Source organism: Eubalaena glacialis, chromosome 4, assembly GCF_028564815.1.
Source record: "Eubalaena glacialis isolate mEubGla1 chromosome 4, mEubGla1.1.hap2.+ XY, whole genome shotgun sequence".
Classification (NCBI taxonomy): Eukaryota; Metazoa; Chordata; class Mammalia; order Artiodactyla; family Balaenidae; genus Eubalaena; species Eubalaena glacialis.
In genome coordinates this window covers 77,353,940-77,368,093 of record NC_083719.1, presented here as the reverse complement: position 1 = coordinate 77,368,093, position 14,154 = coordinate 77,353,940, and the positions used below count along the sequence as shown (strand labels likewise).

The 14,154-nt window shown below is 34.7% G+C and overlaps 1 protein-coding gene across 7 annotated transcripts in view; it reads left to right on the top strand.

Annotated features, from left to right (window-relative positions):
* The window catches only part of SKIC3 (SKI3 subunit of superkiller complex), a 143,874-nt gene that overhangs the window by 78,391 nt on the left and 51,329 nt on the right, over positions 1-14,154 (top strand). For all 7 annotated transcript variants that reach the window (XM_061189453.1, XM_061189451.1, XM_061189452.1 and 4 more), the window contains 9 exons: positions 6,117-6,257; positions 7,085-7,186; positions 8,035-8,174; positions 10,321-10,407; positions 10,499-10,602; positions 11,061-11,187; positions 11,823-12,002; positions 12,330-12,454; positions 13,384-13,637. In XM_061189453.1, the coding sequence (XP_061045436.1) occupies positions 6,117-6,257; positions 7,085-7,186; positions 8,035-8,174; positions 10,321-10,407; positions 10,499-10,602; positions 11,061-11,187; positions 11,823-12,002; positions 12,330-12,454; positions 13,384-13,637 (1,260 nt within the window). The remainder of the gene's footprint in view (positions 1-6,116; positions 6,258-7,084; positions 7,187-8,034; positions 8,175-10,320; positions 10,408-10,498; positions 10,603-11,060; positions 11,188-11,822; positions 12,003-12,329; positions 12,455-13,383; positions 13,638-14,154) is intronic.

Sequence of the window (14,154 nt, the reverse complement as noted above, 5' to 3'; positions counted from 1 at the left end):
CTGAGTTCATTGTTGATCAGGGAAGTATTTTTGAAGGTAGGAATTGAAGAAGGTCTTGAATTTTCCACAGAAATTAGATGAACAGGAGAAGGTGAAAGATACGCCACATGGCATGAGCAGGGGAATGGGACTAGGTGTGGTTTTGGGGAATAGTAAAATAGTTTTATTTGCTGTAGTAGAAAGAATAACTAAGATATATTTTGATTAAGTAAGTTATACTGTATTACACAGGGATATGAATGTCATGCAAAATATTTTGTGAAAGATTAACATTCTCAGTGTTGATGTTACGTGGTATGTCAATGTCACAACGACATTGTTACACATATAGTATGATAAAGTAATGAAGTTTGTGAATGATCTACTTTTTTAATTAAACAGAGCAGATGCAAGTCAGAGGGTGTGTCTTAGTGTATGCTTCATGCTGTTGCTTCTTTGTGTACTTTTGTTGGGGGAAGAGAGAGAGGTAATGGCAGCTAGCCTTCTGGGAGTTGCCAAAACTTGTAGCTGTGGGTATCTTGTGCTTGTCAGTTTACAGGATGTTGACCATATTGGTTTTCACAACAGCTGCTCTCCGTTTTGCCAGTGTCTGTGCTGAATAGGTGTTTTAAAAAGAATTTGGATATCATTCCTGTCCATTCCTGTATTCACCTGATAGGAATATAGTTCATAGAAGTCAGTCATTGGAATGGAAATAACAGTACCAGCACCAGTGTGGTAGTGATTGTAAATTATTGCAGAGCTTTCCTAATCCATTTAAGTTTTTTCACTTTGTTGCTAAATGAGTATAGACGTGGGAATGCTTTGTATGTTAATGACCATCGCATGTTTCATAATTGAAAAATGGTTGAAAACTACTGCTTGAGATAAATGAGGGAAAATTCCTGTTACAAAAGTCTCATTGCACTTATCTTGGCTCTCCCCACTCTAACTTTCCCTTGTAAGTCCAACTTGTACTTTGTTTCCCCCTGGTGTCTGAATTAAAGTCCAGAACTCTTCAATCTTTGATTTTTTTATGGTGAGAAGTAAGCAGACCCCCTTTTCCTTACTTTAACTGAGTCAAAGATAGACGTGCAAGAGCAGTTTTCACTAACATGAGAAAAGAAAACATTAAAAGTGTTGTAGTGAGTAGATTTATAAAGTATAAAATCTTAAACTAATATGGTGTGCAGGATAGATTGTACAGAAGATAGACTAGATTGGGTAGAATAAGTGATGCTAGGAATGAATGAATTATAGAAATGAATGAACTGGGAATATGATAGCAGCAATTGAAAGTAACAGGTGAAGGCAAAAATGGAAGATATTTCTTAGAGGTGAAGGGAGGGAGAAAACAATTTTAACTTTCAACTCTCCTGAAAAGTTGCACTAGTATGGAATGATGGTTTGTACGAAAGGTAAGTTGCTGAGAGGAGCTGTTAATGGGCATTCGGAGGGAAATGCTCATCAGACTTTGCCCATGAGAGGTCAGCAAGGGTTAGAAGCCGTTTGCGCGTAGGTGAAAGTGAATGGAGTGGATGACTTCAGAGGATACCTGAGGGGCAGAAAGGTGAAAACTGTACCTTGGGCAGTGTTGGCTGCCTTGAAAGGAAAGGGAGGAAGAGGGGGAAGAGGGGATAGAGGACAGAAGCGAAGAGGGTCAGAGAGGAAGGTGGGGGACCCGATGCAAAGCAACACGGGAGGCAAGGAAAGAGCATTTCAGAAAGAAGGTCTGTCTTGAGAGATTGAGCAAGTAATTTTGTGATTAGGAGGCCTTTAGTAGGGCTGTCTTTTTCAATCAAAGTGATTGAATTGGAACTTAGAATACAGCAATGGGAAAAGAGTAGGAAGAAATGGTTAGCAGGTATAAAAAGAAGCAATCCAGGGACAGACTGACTTCATTTAAGGGAGAAGAGGAAGTGTGAGAAGGGGATAGTAGGCTTTTAGAGGAGAAGGAGAATTGCAGTAACTCTCCTGGCAGGAGAGTGTCAAGAAGAAAGGGCTAGTTAATGTTATGGATGTTGCCTTGAGGTCAAGGAGGAAGAGGCATGCTAAGAGACTTTCAGTACAGGAAGTGTGCTTATGATTTTTTTTGTGTGTGGTTTTTTTGTTTGTTTGTTTTCCTCCAATAGGAAGCATAGTTCTAAGTCACCCAGTTTCTTCAACTTTTAGCATGAGACCCAGTGTGTTCCCAAGATAAGTGGACTGATTTTCTTTATTGTGTGGCCTCTGGTACTCATCCCTCCACCCCTTTTTCTGCTATTGAGAAATTCATGGCTGTTCACCCTTTTCTCTCTGTTCCTGTTCAGCTATTCATGGTTTGTGCCATTCCCTCATTATTGACGTGCTTACATGTTAATTGGCACAAGAAGATACACTGATGTTTCTTTTTGAGGACTGATCAAATGCTTTCTTAATAGGCACATATAATCCTATAATGTAGATTTGTTGAGTAAATATGCCCTAGTATATCAAAAAGCCTACAAAATTATAGAATAAATAGGATCAACAAATAGTCTGCAGAGTTTTGCCCATAAAATCAATACTTGACAAAATGTTTTAGTAGATAGCAAAGGGATTATCTGATTGATTAGAGAGAGTGTTGATTTTTGTGAAAAAAAAAATACCATTCTCAAAGAGGGTTTGGGGATGAGTATTTTGCAGAATTGAAAGAGAGATCTATATCCTGGCAAAGGGGAGTGGGTAGGTGGATATTTACATGTATGGTACACCAAGGAAGACTTCTTTCCCTACTGAAATGTTGGTTGTAAGGATTTGTGGAATGGAGCAGTTCAGGCTTAGGTACATACTGAGGTGAAGCATTATTTTGGGGTGGAAGTTTAATAGTTAATGTAGGAGAGTAGGAAGCTGTGCTTAATGATTTCTTTCTTTTTTTTTTTTTTTCTTCTTTTCATTGCTCCTTTAAGCCAGACTTTCTATGTATTAAAAACTTCTGAAAATCTGTGAGGTCTCTTAAAGGCTGATCTATCCTCCCCCAGAGTACTTTAGTGCCTGCAGAATTTGCTGCCTCACAGCAGTTAATCACTGGGTTCTTTTCCACTGGGGACAAATATATTTCATTCTCTTTTGTCCTCCTTTGCATGTTGAGGCTTGAAGACTCATTTGCAAAATGACTCAGTTTATAAAGCTTCACATAACAAGTAGTGAATAGCTTTCACAGTTGTCATCTGATGAAATGTTATTTCATGCTAAATGACCTTTTTGATTTATTTTATTTTGCTTTATTGCTGAAATGCGAGAGGATAAGAAAGCTTGTTTCTTCGAATCCAAACAGAAGAGAGTTTAAGATTTTCTGTTCCAGAAATATTAGAAAATCTAGGTGGAAATAAAGAAATGAGTACATGTTGTTTTTCTCCCGCCAAGCTAGGTTAATTTAAAAGAAAAATTCTGCAGCACTGATGGATTTCTTTGGGATGTCAGAAATAAATTAGTTATTAAAAAAACCTCTTGCCTTTTTTTGTGATAAACTTTAGGAAACAATTCTTATAGGTATTACTGAGCATCTACTCTGAACCTTTTCAGAACATCTTTTATCAGCTCCAAGTCTACCTTGCCTTATTGACAAATAAAAATAATATTGCCAAACTGTTTTAAAGTCACTAAATCTGGAATCTTAGAATCTTTTAAATGTTAAAAAGAGCAGATAAGTTAAATTAACAGTCTTCTATTCAAAAGCAATGAAGTCTATTTCCTTTCTGGTTTTATCCTCCACATTTATTTAGGTAGTATTTTCAACAAGAATTAGTATGGAGAAGAAGTGGATTGAGAGTTGAAGCTGGAATATTCCTGTCTCTTTACACAGGATCACTCAAGTTGTTATTACTGTTGATGGTTTTTGTGAACATTGTAGAGAAATCCTCTAAGTGCCACTTGGTCATATGTAGAGAATATGTTATCCAGGGCTAGACGTGAATATAGTCTCCCCGAATCTCTTTTTGCTTTTATAATTGTGCTCCCAGATGTTAGCAAAGGGGAATATGTTAGGAAAATTTACCTTGTTTAAAAGATTTTTGTGTTAATCCTAGACCTTTTGGAAACTATTTTCATCTGCCTCTTCACACTTTGCTCACCTGTGTGCAGTTTTTAGTTACCCTAAATATGGATGATTTTTTAGGGAAGATGCATGATTGGCTTTTCTTCTTTTCATCCCAGGTGTGTTTTCTGTAATAAAGGCCGTGTTTATAGCCAAGATAGACTATCATGAATTGTGTTTCTGTGGAGTAAGAGGGAGTTTTGACTCAGTTGGATAGAAATCGAAGGTAAAAGTTTAGTAGCCATTTTATTTTCTTTTTTAGAGTGGTGAATGTTTTTAATTTTCCATAGTAATTCTCAGCCTTTACCTATTAATAGACTAAGCGTTTTGGGACATCAATTCATAACGGTATTTTTAAAGGATCATTACAATATTTAATGAATGGCTACATGTACAAGATACTATACTAGTCCCTACCCTTCAGAAATTACTGTTTAGCTACAGAGGCAACAAAGGCAGGGTATATATGTTATAAAGCTAGTAATACAGTTGGTATATGGTATTGGTAAATACTATAGACTGGTGATTCTTAAAGTATGATCTCTGGACCAGTAGCATCAGTATCACCTGACAACTTGTTAGAAATGCAAATTCTCAGGTCTAATATCAGACCTACTGAATCAGAAACTTTGAGAGTAGGGTTCAGCATTTTTTGTTTTAACAAGTCCTCGAGGTTATTTTGATATCTAGTTTAGACAGTATCGCTGGATAAAAAAGGGGGGGGGGAAGCCCCAGTGGTTTGCTTTTGGAGGATATAGGGTGTATGGAACTAGGCATGTCTATTCTTGGAATTCATATTCATGGAAGCGATAGTGAGAACATATTGATGGAAGGGAAATTCTTGTCTAGAAGCAGGCTTGTATCTTTTTTACTGGCTTATTAACCAAGATAGTATTTCTTCCAGTTTATTCTCATATTTCACCAAACAGTATTGAAGTTTTAATTCTTTAGCCATTATGAATTCTTTGAATTTTTGGTGCTAACTTGGACTTCTAAATATATAAAATATTACTTAGGGATTATATACATTGTTGTATATCTGGTTTTGAAAATTTTGAAATATATAAGCTAAATGGTATCATGCAAAGAATTCACCTTTGACATCTGTTACTGAAACAGTGGTTCCATATGTGGTTTGGGGCTGTTTTATAGAGATGTTAAAGCATCAGGTCTCTTTTTCAGATAAATTATTTTTATTTGTTCCCCTTATTTATTGCTTCAAGTTGTAAATTACTGTCTCAATTACTTTTTAAGAATTTCCGTATGTGATTAAACAATTTATTAAAGCGGTGAATGGTAGTGCCAGTTTATTCTCAAAACAGAAATCATATTTTCCACCTGTTTTTGTGCTTTTCTGGGAACAGGAATTCTGAGAATGATTGAGGTTGGAGAAAATGGAAATACAATATAACAGAACCTACAATGTTTTCTAAACTAATTTTTTTTACCAAAATAAATTCAAAATGTAGGCATTGGATGATTACTACATAAGCCTAACTGTTAACTTATATAGGAAAAGAAAGTTTTGAATGTAAACTCAAGAAGAATGTGACTAAGTCTTTGTACAGTATCCTGCTGAGTAGCCTGTCTTTTGATCCTGGGCTGCTGGAAGAGTCCCCTGCATCTGGCATCTTGGCTGCCGCATCTCTAGCAGCACGTTGTTGTCCAGGGAGAGAGGCTGGCAAAGATACTGTCCTTTGACAGGGATTCCTTCATCTAACAACCAAAGTTCTTACTGCTGAATAGCAAAGGGAGACCCGGTGGCGTGCAGCGGGCCGAGTCTTAGCCTCGTGGCAAGTAGCAGTAGGTTTCTTGCTTGAAACCCTTGAGTACGACAGCAAGTTCAGTTTACCCATACTGCTGTGTGTAAAGTGGTTTCTACTTCTGGTATTTAAGAAGAAGAAGGAACATCATTTTCTTTATGAAATGTTAATATTTTCTACATTTGTTGGTCTATTTAAGTTTCGAATTCCTGGAATCAAGATATGGCAGTGTATGCGTAAGACAGCTCTTGGGATTTAAGTGTACAGGTTTTGGCACATATTGGTATATGTATGCTAATAACTTTTTCTTTTAATTCCAGGAAGCCTTACTGATGAGGGAGAACAATACTGTTGCAGATTAGTGGAAATGGATTCAAAAAGTGGTCCAGGTCTCATTGGTTTAGGCATTAAAGCATTACAAGACAAAAAGTACGAAGATGCTGTTAGGAAATTAACAGAAGGTGAGTGTTCAGTGTGCAACATATAACATGAGGTATAGTTGTTAGCAGGCATTTATCTTTGGGCCTTTCTTTAAGGAATATATATATTTAGGATAGAAGCAAAAAAATGTACTTACATACTCTGGAGTCTGCTTAAGTTTGAATTCCAACTCTGCCACTCACTAATTTCAAGACCTTATGAAAGTTAATTAAACTCTTTGTGTCTCAGTGTTTTCGTTTGTAAAATAAGGATACTATCTCCATGCTTAGGAGGCTTTAATTTAGTCTTATCAGGTATGACAATTCTGGATGAACTTTCTTTCATACTGAGGTCTGAATGACAAATACAAGCCTGGCAGCGGGAGGAGCATTTTAGGCCAAGAGTTGAAATAGCCTGAGGTGAGAGAAAAGCTAGTGTTCAGGGAACTCCTGATCGTTCAGCAAGATTTGAAAATAAAGTATGGGAGCAGGAGGGGACAAGAATTGAGGCTGGAAAGGGGCCTTGCAAACCTTGTTCAGAGGTTTGCATGTTATCCAAAGGGTAGCTGGGACCCAGCGGAAAGTCTTAAGTAGGGGAATTTCATAATCCCATTTGTAGTTTTAGAAATATTCTGGCTACAGTATAGAGAATGAATTGGAGTAGATGGCAAGCACTTGGCATTGATCTGGGATAGATGATGGAGGTCTGAACTGAAGTGGTGGGGCGTGGAATCAATGTGACTTTGTGACGGATTAGATATGGACTGCAAGGGAGAGGGGAGGAGTCTGATTTGGGGAGTGGATTGTGGTGCCATTCATGTCAGTCATAACGGAAACCTTGGATTTTGTGATTACTGTTATCCTTTTAGGGTTAAAGGAAAGCCCTCTCTGCACAGCTGGATGGTATCATCTGGCAGAAGCCCAAGTCAGAATGCATAAACCTAAGGAAGCTCTTCTTTCATGCAAACAAGGTATTCTTGACATCTTCCAGGGTGGCCAACCCTGATTCTTTTCATCTTAAAGGAGAATGATAATGGTGCTTTATTTTGTATTTTAAGTTACCAACTAATTTAAATTTCATTGAGGAGGTTAAAAAAAAAACACAACAAGTCTGTGTGCATGTCTACTACTATATTTATTTTTAAACCAACAATGAGTATTTATCAAAGGTTTCCTACACTTGGAATTTTGACAAAGTCAGTTTAGGCTTGTGTGGTGATGCTCTGTCTTTGTAACAGGGAAGCTTCTTGTGTGACCTGCGACCTTCACTCTAACGTAGATTCTTGATTCCTTCAATGTAGGTAATAGACAAGGAGAGATATCTTAGAGCCTATCTGTGTGTGCTCACGTAGGTCAGGTGTGGGGTAAGGAATCAGAGAAGTGATGCACTGCTCTTGGCCTGGCTGGTGACCTTGCCTCTGCAGTTGGGAAACAGTTTACCTTGGTTCATCCTAATTCAACTTCTTTTCCCTTCCATTATCCTTAATGTGCTATTTTTGTGACAGATGCTTTGGCTAAGAGTTAACTTCTGTTATGTAGCAAGTATAGACAGCCATTGTTGTGTTTCAGGATGTTCAGTTTTATTATATGTTACGTGAAGATGGAGGTTTTAAATTTAGATCTATTCTGTTTCAAATTCAGATATTTTCATAAAGAGTTCAGGGAATAATTTATAGTTAGCTTTGAATTATTCTTCATGTATATTGTTTTGACAGTTTATTCTTACTATATCTACAATTTGTTATATGTTACCCTTAAAAAGAAAAACAAAAGTGAAGTGATATGATTGTCTTCATTCAGATGTCCTTAATTTTGTCAGCTCTGAAGAACATAGATAATCTTGGTGTGTCTGGTGGCAATCTTCATCAGAAGAATCTTTGTCTTCATTTGAAAGCAGAGGCTTTGATTAAACTCTCAGATTATGAATCTTCAGAGGAAGCAATTCGTACTCTTGATCAGGTAGTCTTATCATTGCATTTTTCCCTTCGCCTTATTTAGTTTTCAGTCAACCAGGCATCAACCACTCTCTCCTTACCACAAATATTTACTTACAGAAATTTTGCGTTAGAGGTATGAATTCACCACCTCTGCACTTTTTGGAAACTCCTAAAGTTATTTGTTTGCCTCTTGGTTAAGTACTTACAATGTTCTTCATATGATGCAATTTCTTTCTTTAGTTCTTGCTCTTATTCTCCTTTTCTCTTTTTGCCCTCTCGGGTTATCAATACTTGATTCTTATTAATTTGGTATTCTAAATTTTTCCCTCCAGAAAATATTTCATAGATTATTGACAAGAATTATTAAGGACACTTGTAGCTTCATGGTAGAGAATGTTGCTTGTATTATTCAACTTAAAAAACACTCTGAGGAAGATTGATATTTAAGAAGGAAACTGATTTCTTACTGTTTTTGATTCAAGCAGTTTGAAATTCCCTAGCAAAAACTAGTAAATTATGAATTATAACAACATGGTGCCTTTAACAATATAAAGATATTTTTCAGATAAAGGCTATTTTTGGTATAAAATTAAAATTATATCACTCAGTATATTGCAGAGTTCTGAATTTTTATAAAAAAAACATTTTTATATTTCAAAAGGCTTTGCATTTCATAGTTTTTCTTTAAAATTAGAACAGTTGTCAGGATCCTTCAAGAACAAATATCTTATTTTCTTGTTTTCTCTCAATACTTGCCTTCCACCAGTAGTGTGTTTTGGGTGAATGCTTTGGAGAGGTCTTTCCATACTCTTTTTTTTTTTTTTTAACAAAAAAACAAAAACCAAATGAAAAGTTCCTTGAAGAACTGGTAGAATCCAAGTCTGAGACAGAAAATGTACAAGATAAGCCCAGGACATCTTATAATGCTAGAAACCAAAGAAACCATAAAAGGCTATTAGAATTATGTCAGAAGCACTCAGGAACTAGCATGAATTGATTTTTACTGGCTAAAGAGGGGATGGTTTGAGCAGTAGTAACTGCAGTAGATTAAAACACATCATTTAAGTTTAAATCCATGTGTTAATGATGATACCAAAAAAAATCAACAAATCATCCTCAGTAAAGTGAATCTTTGAAGGATGCTAAGGAACCAATTGGAAAAAATCGAAGTATTTATCCTATGTTTCCTTTATGAACTGTTCCTCAGAATGATCAAATAGATAATGAGAGGAGGGGAAATTTCTCTTTGTTGAAGTATGCCATCGAATAAGGAAAGAAGGAATGATAGAATTAGAAAATCACCATTTTGCAGTCCATAATGAATTAATCTAGGCATTGAGGATCAATGGCTGCTAAACATCACGAGAAAAAAAGACAACTAGACATAACCAGGTGCAAGTACACATGAGGTAGTCTTGCCAGAACATCAAACCTGAATCAGATCAAAGTTCTAGACCTACTAATTTATAGAAGATACAGGGGACCAGGGAACATGTCAATACCATGACAATACAATCATCAAGAACCAGACTCTGAGAAACTGTGAAAGTGGCCCATATTTTTCAACAGTTAAATTTTAAGGAAGAAAAAAAGAGATGGAAGGGAACCCTATAGATTAAAAGAGACTTAAGAGACATATCAGCCAGTGGAAATGTATGTACCTTATTTGGATTTTGATTAAAACAAATTCTTTAAATATTTTATGAGACAACTGATAAATTTGAACACTGGTTAATTATTCGATGATGTTAAGGATGTATTGTTGGTTTTGTTTATGTGTTTATAATGGTAGTATGATTATGTTATTAAAAATAAACGTATTTTTTAGATACAGATACTAAACTATCAGATGAAAAGCTATAATTTCTGGGGTAATCTAAGCAGGAGTGTGGTGAAATGGGTGGAGGTATAGATGAGAAAAGATTGGCTTTGAGCTAATAATTTTGAAACTAGATGATAAGCACATGTGGGTTCATTATGCTATTCTCTAATTTTTTAATGTATTTGAAATTTTCTTTAATAAAAAGATTGCAAAGAATGAAAGTGTTAATAGTGATAGAAATCAGGACCTCTAAGTCTTTATACCATGGTCATTCTTTAGTTAAAGCAAAACATTGCTGCATTGTGTTGTAGGAGACTTATAGCAATTCTTTACAATTATTTTCTAGGTTTCTGATGCAAATAATATCCCAGGACTTTTGCTTCTCAAAGGCTTGGCCTATCTGAACAAAGGCTCATTAGATGAAGCTTCAAAGGTTGGTGTTTTCATTTAAACTGAGGTTTTTTTTTTTTAAGTTAAAAGTTATTTTTATCTGGATATGGAATTGATAGATATATACTTTATAGATTATGGAAGACCTTCTCTCTTCTTACCCTGACCTAGCTGAAGCTCATGCCCTGGAGGCTTTGATTCATTTTACCAAAAAGGACTATCTACAAGCAGAAAAATGGTAAGGATGTATTTAGATTGCTCATAAACCTAGTCCTATCTTAATTTAATATTTCTTGAAAAATTCAAAATGAATGGGTTTGATAAAGATCTAGTTTTGCATAAATTTGATCTTTGTAAGCCTTAGTATTTTTAAGAAATGTATTTAGCATGTAGCACAGTAACTATAGAAAATTTCATGATGGGTTTGAAATCTCATTAGCTGATCATAATGTTCAGTAAGCGCATATAATGTTTGGTTTTAAGTTTGGTTTCCTCTTCTAATCATTTTTTTTTTCTCATGATCTATATCCTAAAGTAATGACTTGCTTCTAATTTACCATCCTTGAATAAGTCAAACTTTGATTGTTCCAACTAGGTGTCTCCTATTTTTTTTTTAAATCTGTCTATCTATCTGTCTATCTATATATCTATTTGTCTATCTATCTGAATATTCCTTTCTTCCCTTTTGTGACTTAGTTTTCAGCTAGCTCTTGAGAAAGATGCTGAAATTGCTGAATATCATTACCAACTTGGGTTAACATATTGGTCCATGGGTGAAGAAACAAGAAAAGATAAAACAAAGGCTCTTACCCATTTTCTAAAGGTAACATATGCTATTATTTAGTTCTTAGTTGAAATGGATTCATTATGAAATCAAATATAATAATCACATAAGTTAGGTACTTAAAATTACTCTTTACTGCTTTTTTTTTGTGTTTCATCTCTCACACATAAGGTTTTGTGAGAATGTTGTATGGGTTTTCAAGGAGAAAATTAAACCATAAAAATGTAAAAGTTACTAATTTAAGAAACATGTGTTATAGAAAATGAGACATAAGTACCTTTGGAAAACAATACTGTTTTTAGGTAATTTCCACTGTACTTCTATTGGCATGTGAGTCTTATGTACTTCTACGTGTTTAACTTCTTATATTTTAGATGTGTAACAACTAGAAGTTTTACATTCCTATTTTGACTCATAGAAACAGATTGATGAAATAATAACTCTAATTTCGCATTTCTTTTAGCAGAGAAATAGTATTTTTATACTTGTTTGTTTTCTGTAACCGGTGATGACCAGTTTTCATGTCTGCTTTAAATCTTACGTTAAAGGATGTTTTGGCATATTTTTGTATAGTTAATTTTTTTCTTTAATCTGTGTATTTATCTTTTGTGTTTTTAAAGGGACCCATCCAAACAAACTTTAATATTCTGTTATTATCAATTTTTATTTCACAGGCTGCCAAACTGGATACATACATGGGCAAAGTTTTCTGCTATTTAGGTCATTATTACAGGGATGTAGTAGGAGATAGAAACAGAGCCCGTGGATGTTACAGGAAAGCTTTTGAATTAGATGACACTGATGCTGAATCTGGAGCTGCAGCAGTTGACTTAAGTGTAGAGCTTGAAGAGATGGTATGTCTAATAATTTAAACACTTTTGTCTTTTTTTTTATCCTGAGTATAGAAATAGAAATATTTTTATATGTGTACTTGAAAGTTATTATTTTTTAATTTTTATTTGTAGATGCTATAGAAATATTTCTGCCACTGCTTATAAATAGGGTAAATTTTCTTTTTATTGGCAGATATTAAATTACTTAATGTTGAAAGTGTGGTTCAGTATATACCAGTGTAAGTTTAAAAAATCAAAAGTGGTAAATGAAAATATATCTGTTTACATAAGTGTTCAGTATTTTTATAATATTTAATATCTCTAATACTAGTCTTTTCTTTTTATTAGGAAACTGCCTTAGCTATCCTAACAACAGTCACTCAAAAGGCAAGTGCTGGAGCGGCAAAATGGGCCTGGCTTAGGCGAGGACTATACTATTTAAAAGCTGGTCAACATTCTCAAGCAGTGGCTGAGTAAGGCACCTTTCTATATTTAACCTCTGATAGACAGCCTAATGGTTCCTTAAATTAAACTCCATTTATATCCAAAATGAACTTATAAGTTGCCTCATACCAGGTTGTATTTCGAGGGAAGAAATAGCAAAATTTATTTATGGTTGACTGGTTCTTATTATCTGCACGGCACTGGAATTACAAAATTGGATTAACTGATGTCCTTGTGTTAAGGAGAGAGCCGTCCAGGGAAGTGAAGTCTTAATAGTATCATGTATATAGCAGGTTCTCAATAGAAATTTAAGGAATGATAAAAAGCTAAGGTTAATATCTTTGTTGTTCTCCCACTGACAAGCATTGTTTTGGGGAAGGGGAGACACTGGCAGCTTGAAGGGCATTTGGAGCAGCTCATTTTAAGTAATTTGGTTTGAACCATGTAAAGAAAATATGTTTGAGTCAAAGTTGTTCTGATTTATGTTAATACCTAGAATACAGGCATTTAAAATTTTTTCATGGCTATGGAATCTGATCAGAAATTTAAAGCATGCCTGTTGTTCCTATTTTTCAACTCTCATATTTTTGTTTTGGTAGGAGGCTTGGTGGGGGCTTATAGACTGTGATGAGGCATATTGAGATATATACCTATTCTGGTAGGATAGGAAACTGGAGTTCTCCTACATAGTCCAGGGAAAGAAATTTTGGTGAGCATTTCTTCAAAAATTTATTTCATTTTTATTCATTCTAAAATTACAATAAAATTTCTTAGTATTAAAAAACCCATGTCATAAAAGGAACAGGTATACTTGCTTTAAATAAATATGGTTTTCCACTTTTATCCATAGGAGGAACCATGGATATGTGTGATTCAGTTAAATTACTTTGTATTTTTCTTTCAGATATGGAAGTAGTTCTATTACTTTTAGTTCTCTTACTCTTTCTTGAAATTTTAGTTTACAGGCAGCATTGAGGGCAGACCCAAAGGACTTCAATTGTTGGGAGTCATTAGGAGAGGCATATTTAAGCAGAGGTGGCTATACAACAGCCTTGAAATCCTTCACAAAAGCCAGTGAGCTGAACCCCGAATCCACATACAGCGTGTTTAAGGTTGCAGCAATACAGCAAATCCTAGGCAAATATAAAGAGGCGGTAGCTCAATACCAGCTGATCATTAAAAAGAAAGAAGATTATGTGCCTGCTTTGAAAGGTAATTTCTCTTTAATAGCTCCTTTGTCTTTTGTGATACTGAAGTATAAAATCCTTGAATAAATTTCTAAATGTATCGAGTAACTTGAAAAGGACTTCTTTAGTCAACAGCAAGTGTCCGGTATGAACCGCTTATAGTATAGCTTGTTATATAGATTTGAATATAGAAAGATGAAATTTTGTTTCATAACAGTTAATAAATAGTAATATGATAGAGATTTAGCTTTTAGATAAATAGCATGATAGCTGTGGGATCTAAAAACGGATCTCTAAAACAAGAATTTCCCTGCTCTTATATTTTGATAATTAATTCACTATATTCTCAGAATATCTTAATACCTTTTAGTTACTTTGTAAATTATAGAATCTCATTTTTAAACTTTTTGAACTTTAGAGGCAACTTGCATTGTTTTGTAATTATCTAAATTAATTTTAGTTCCTTTATAGATACCTGTTCCTTCTTAACAAATTATTTTTGGTAATTTAAAGTAAAACACCACCATCCATATTTAATTAAT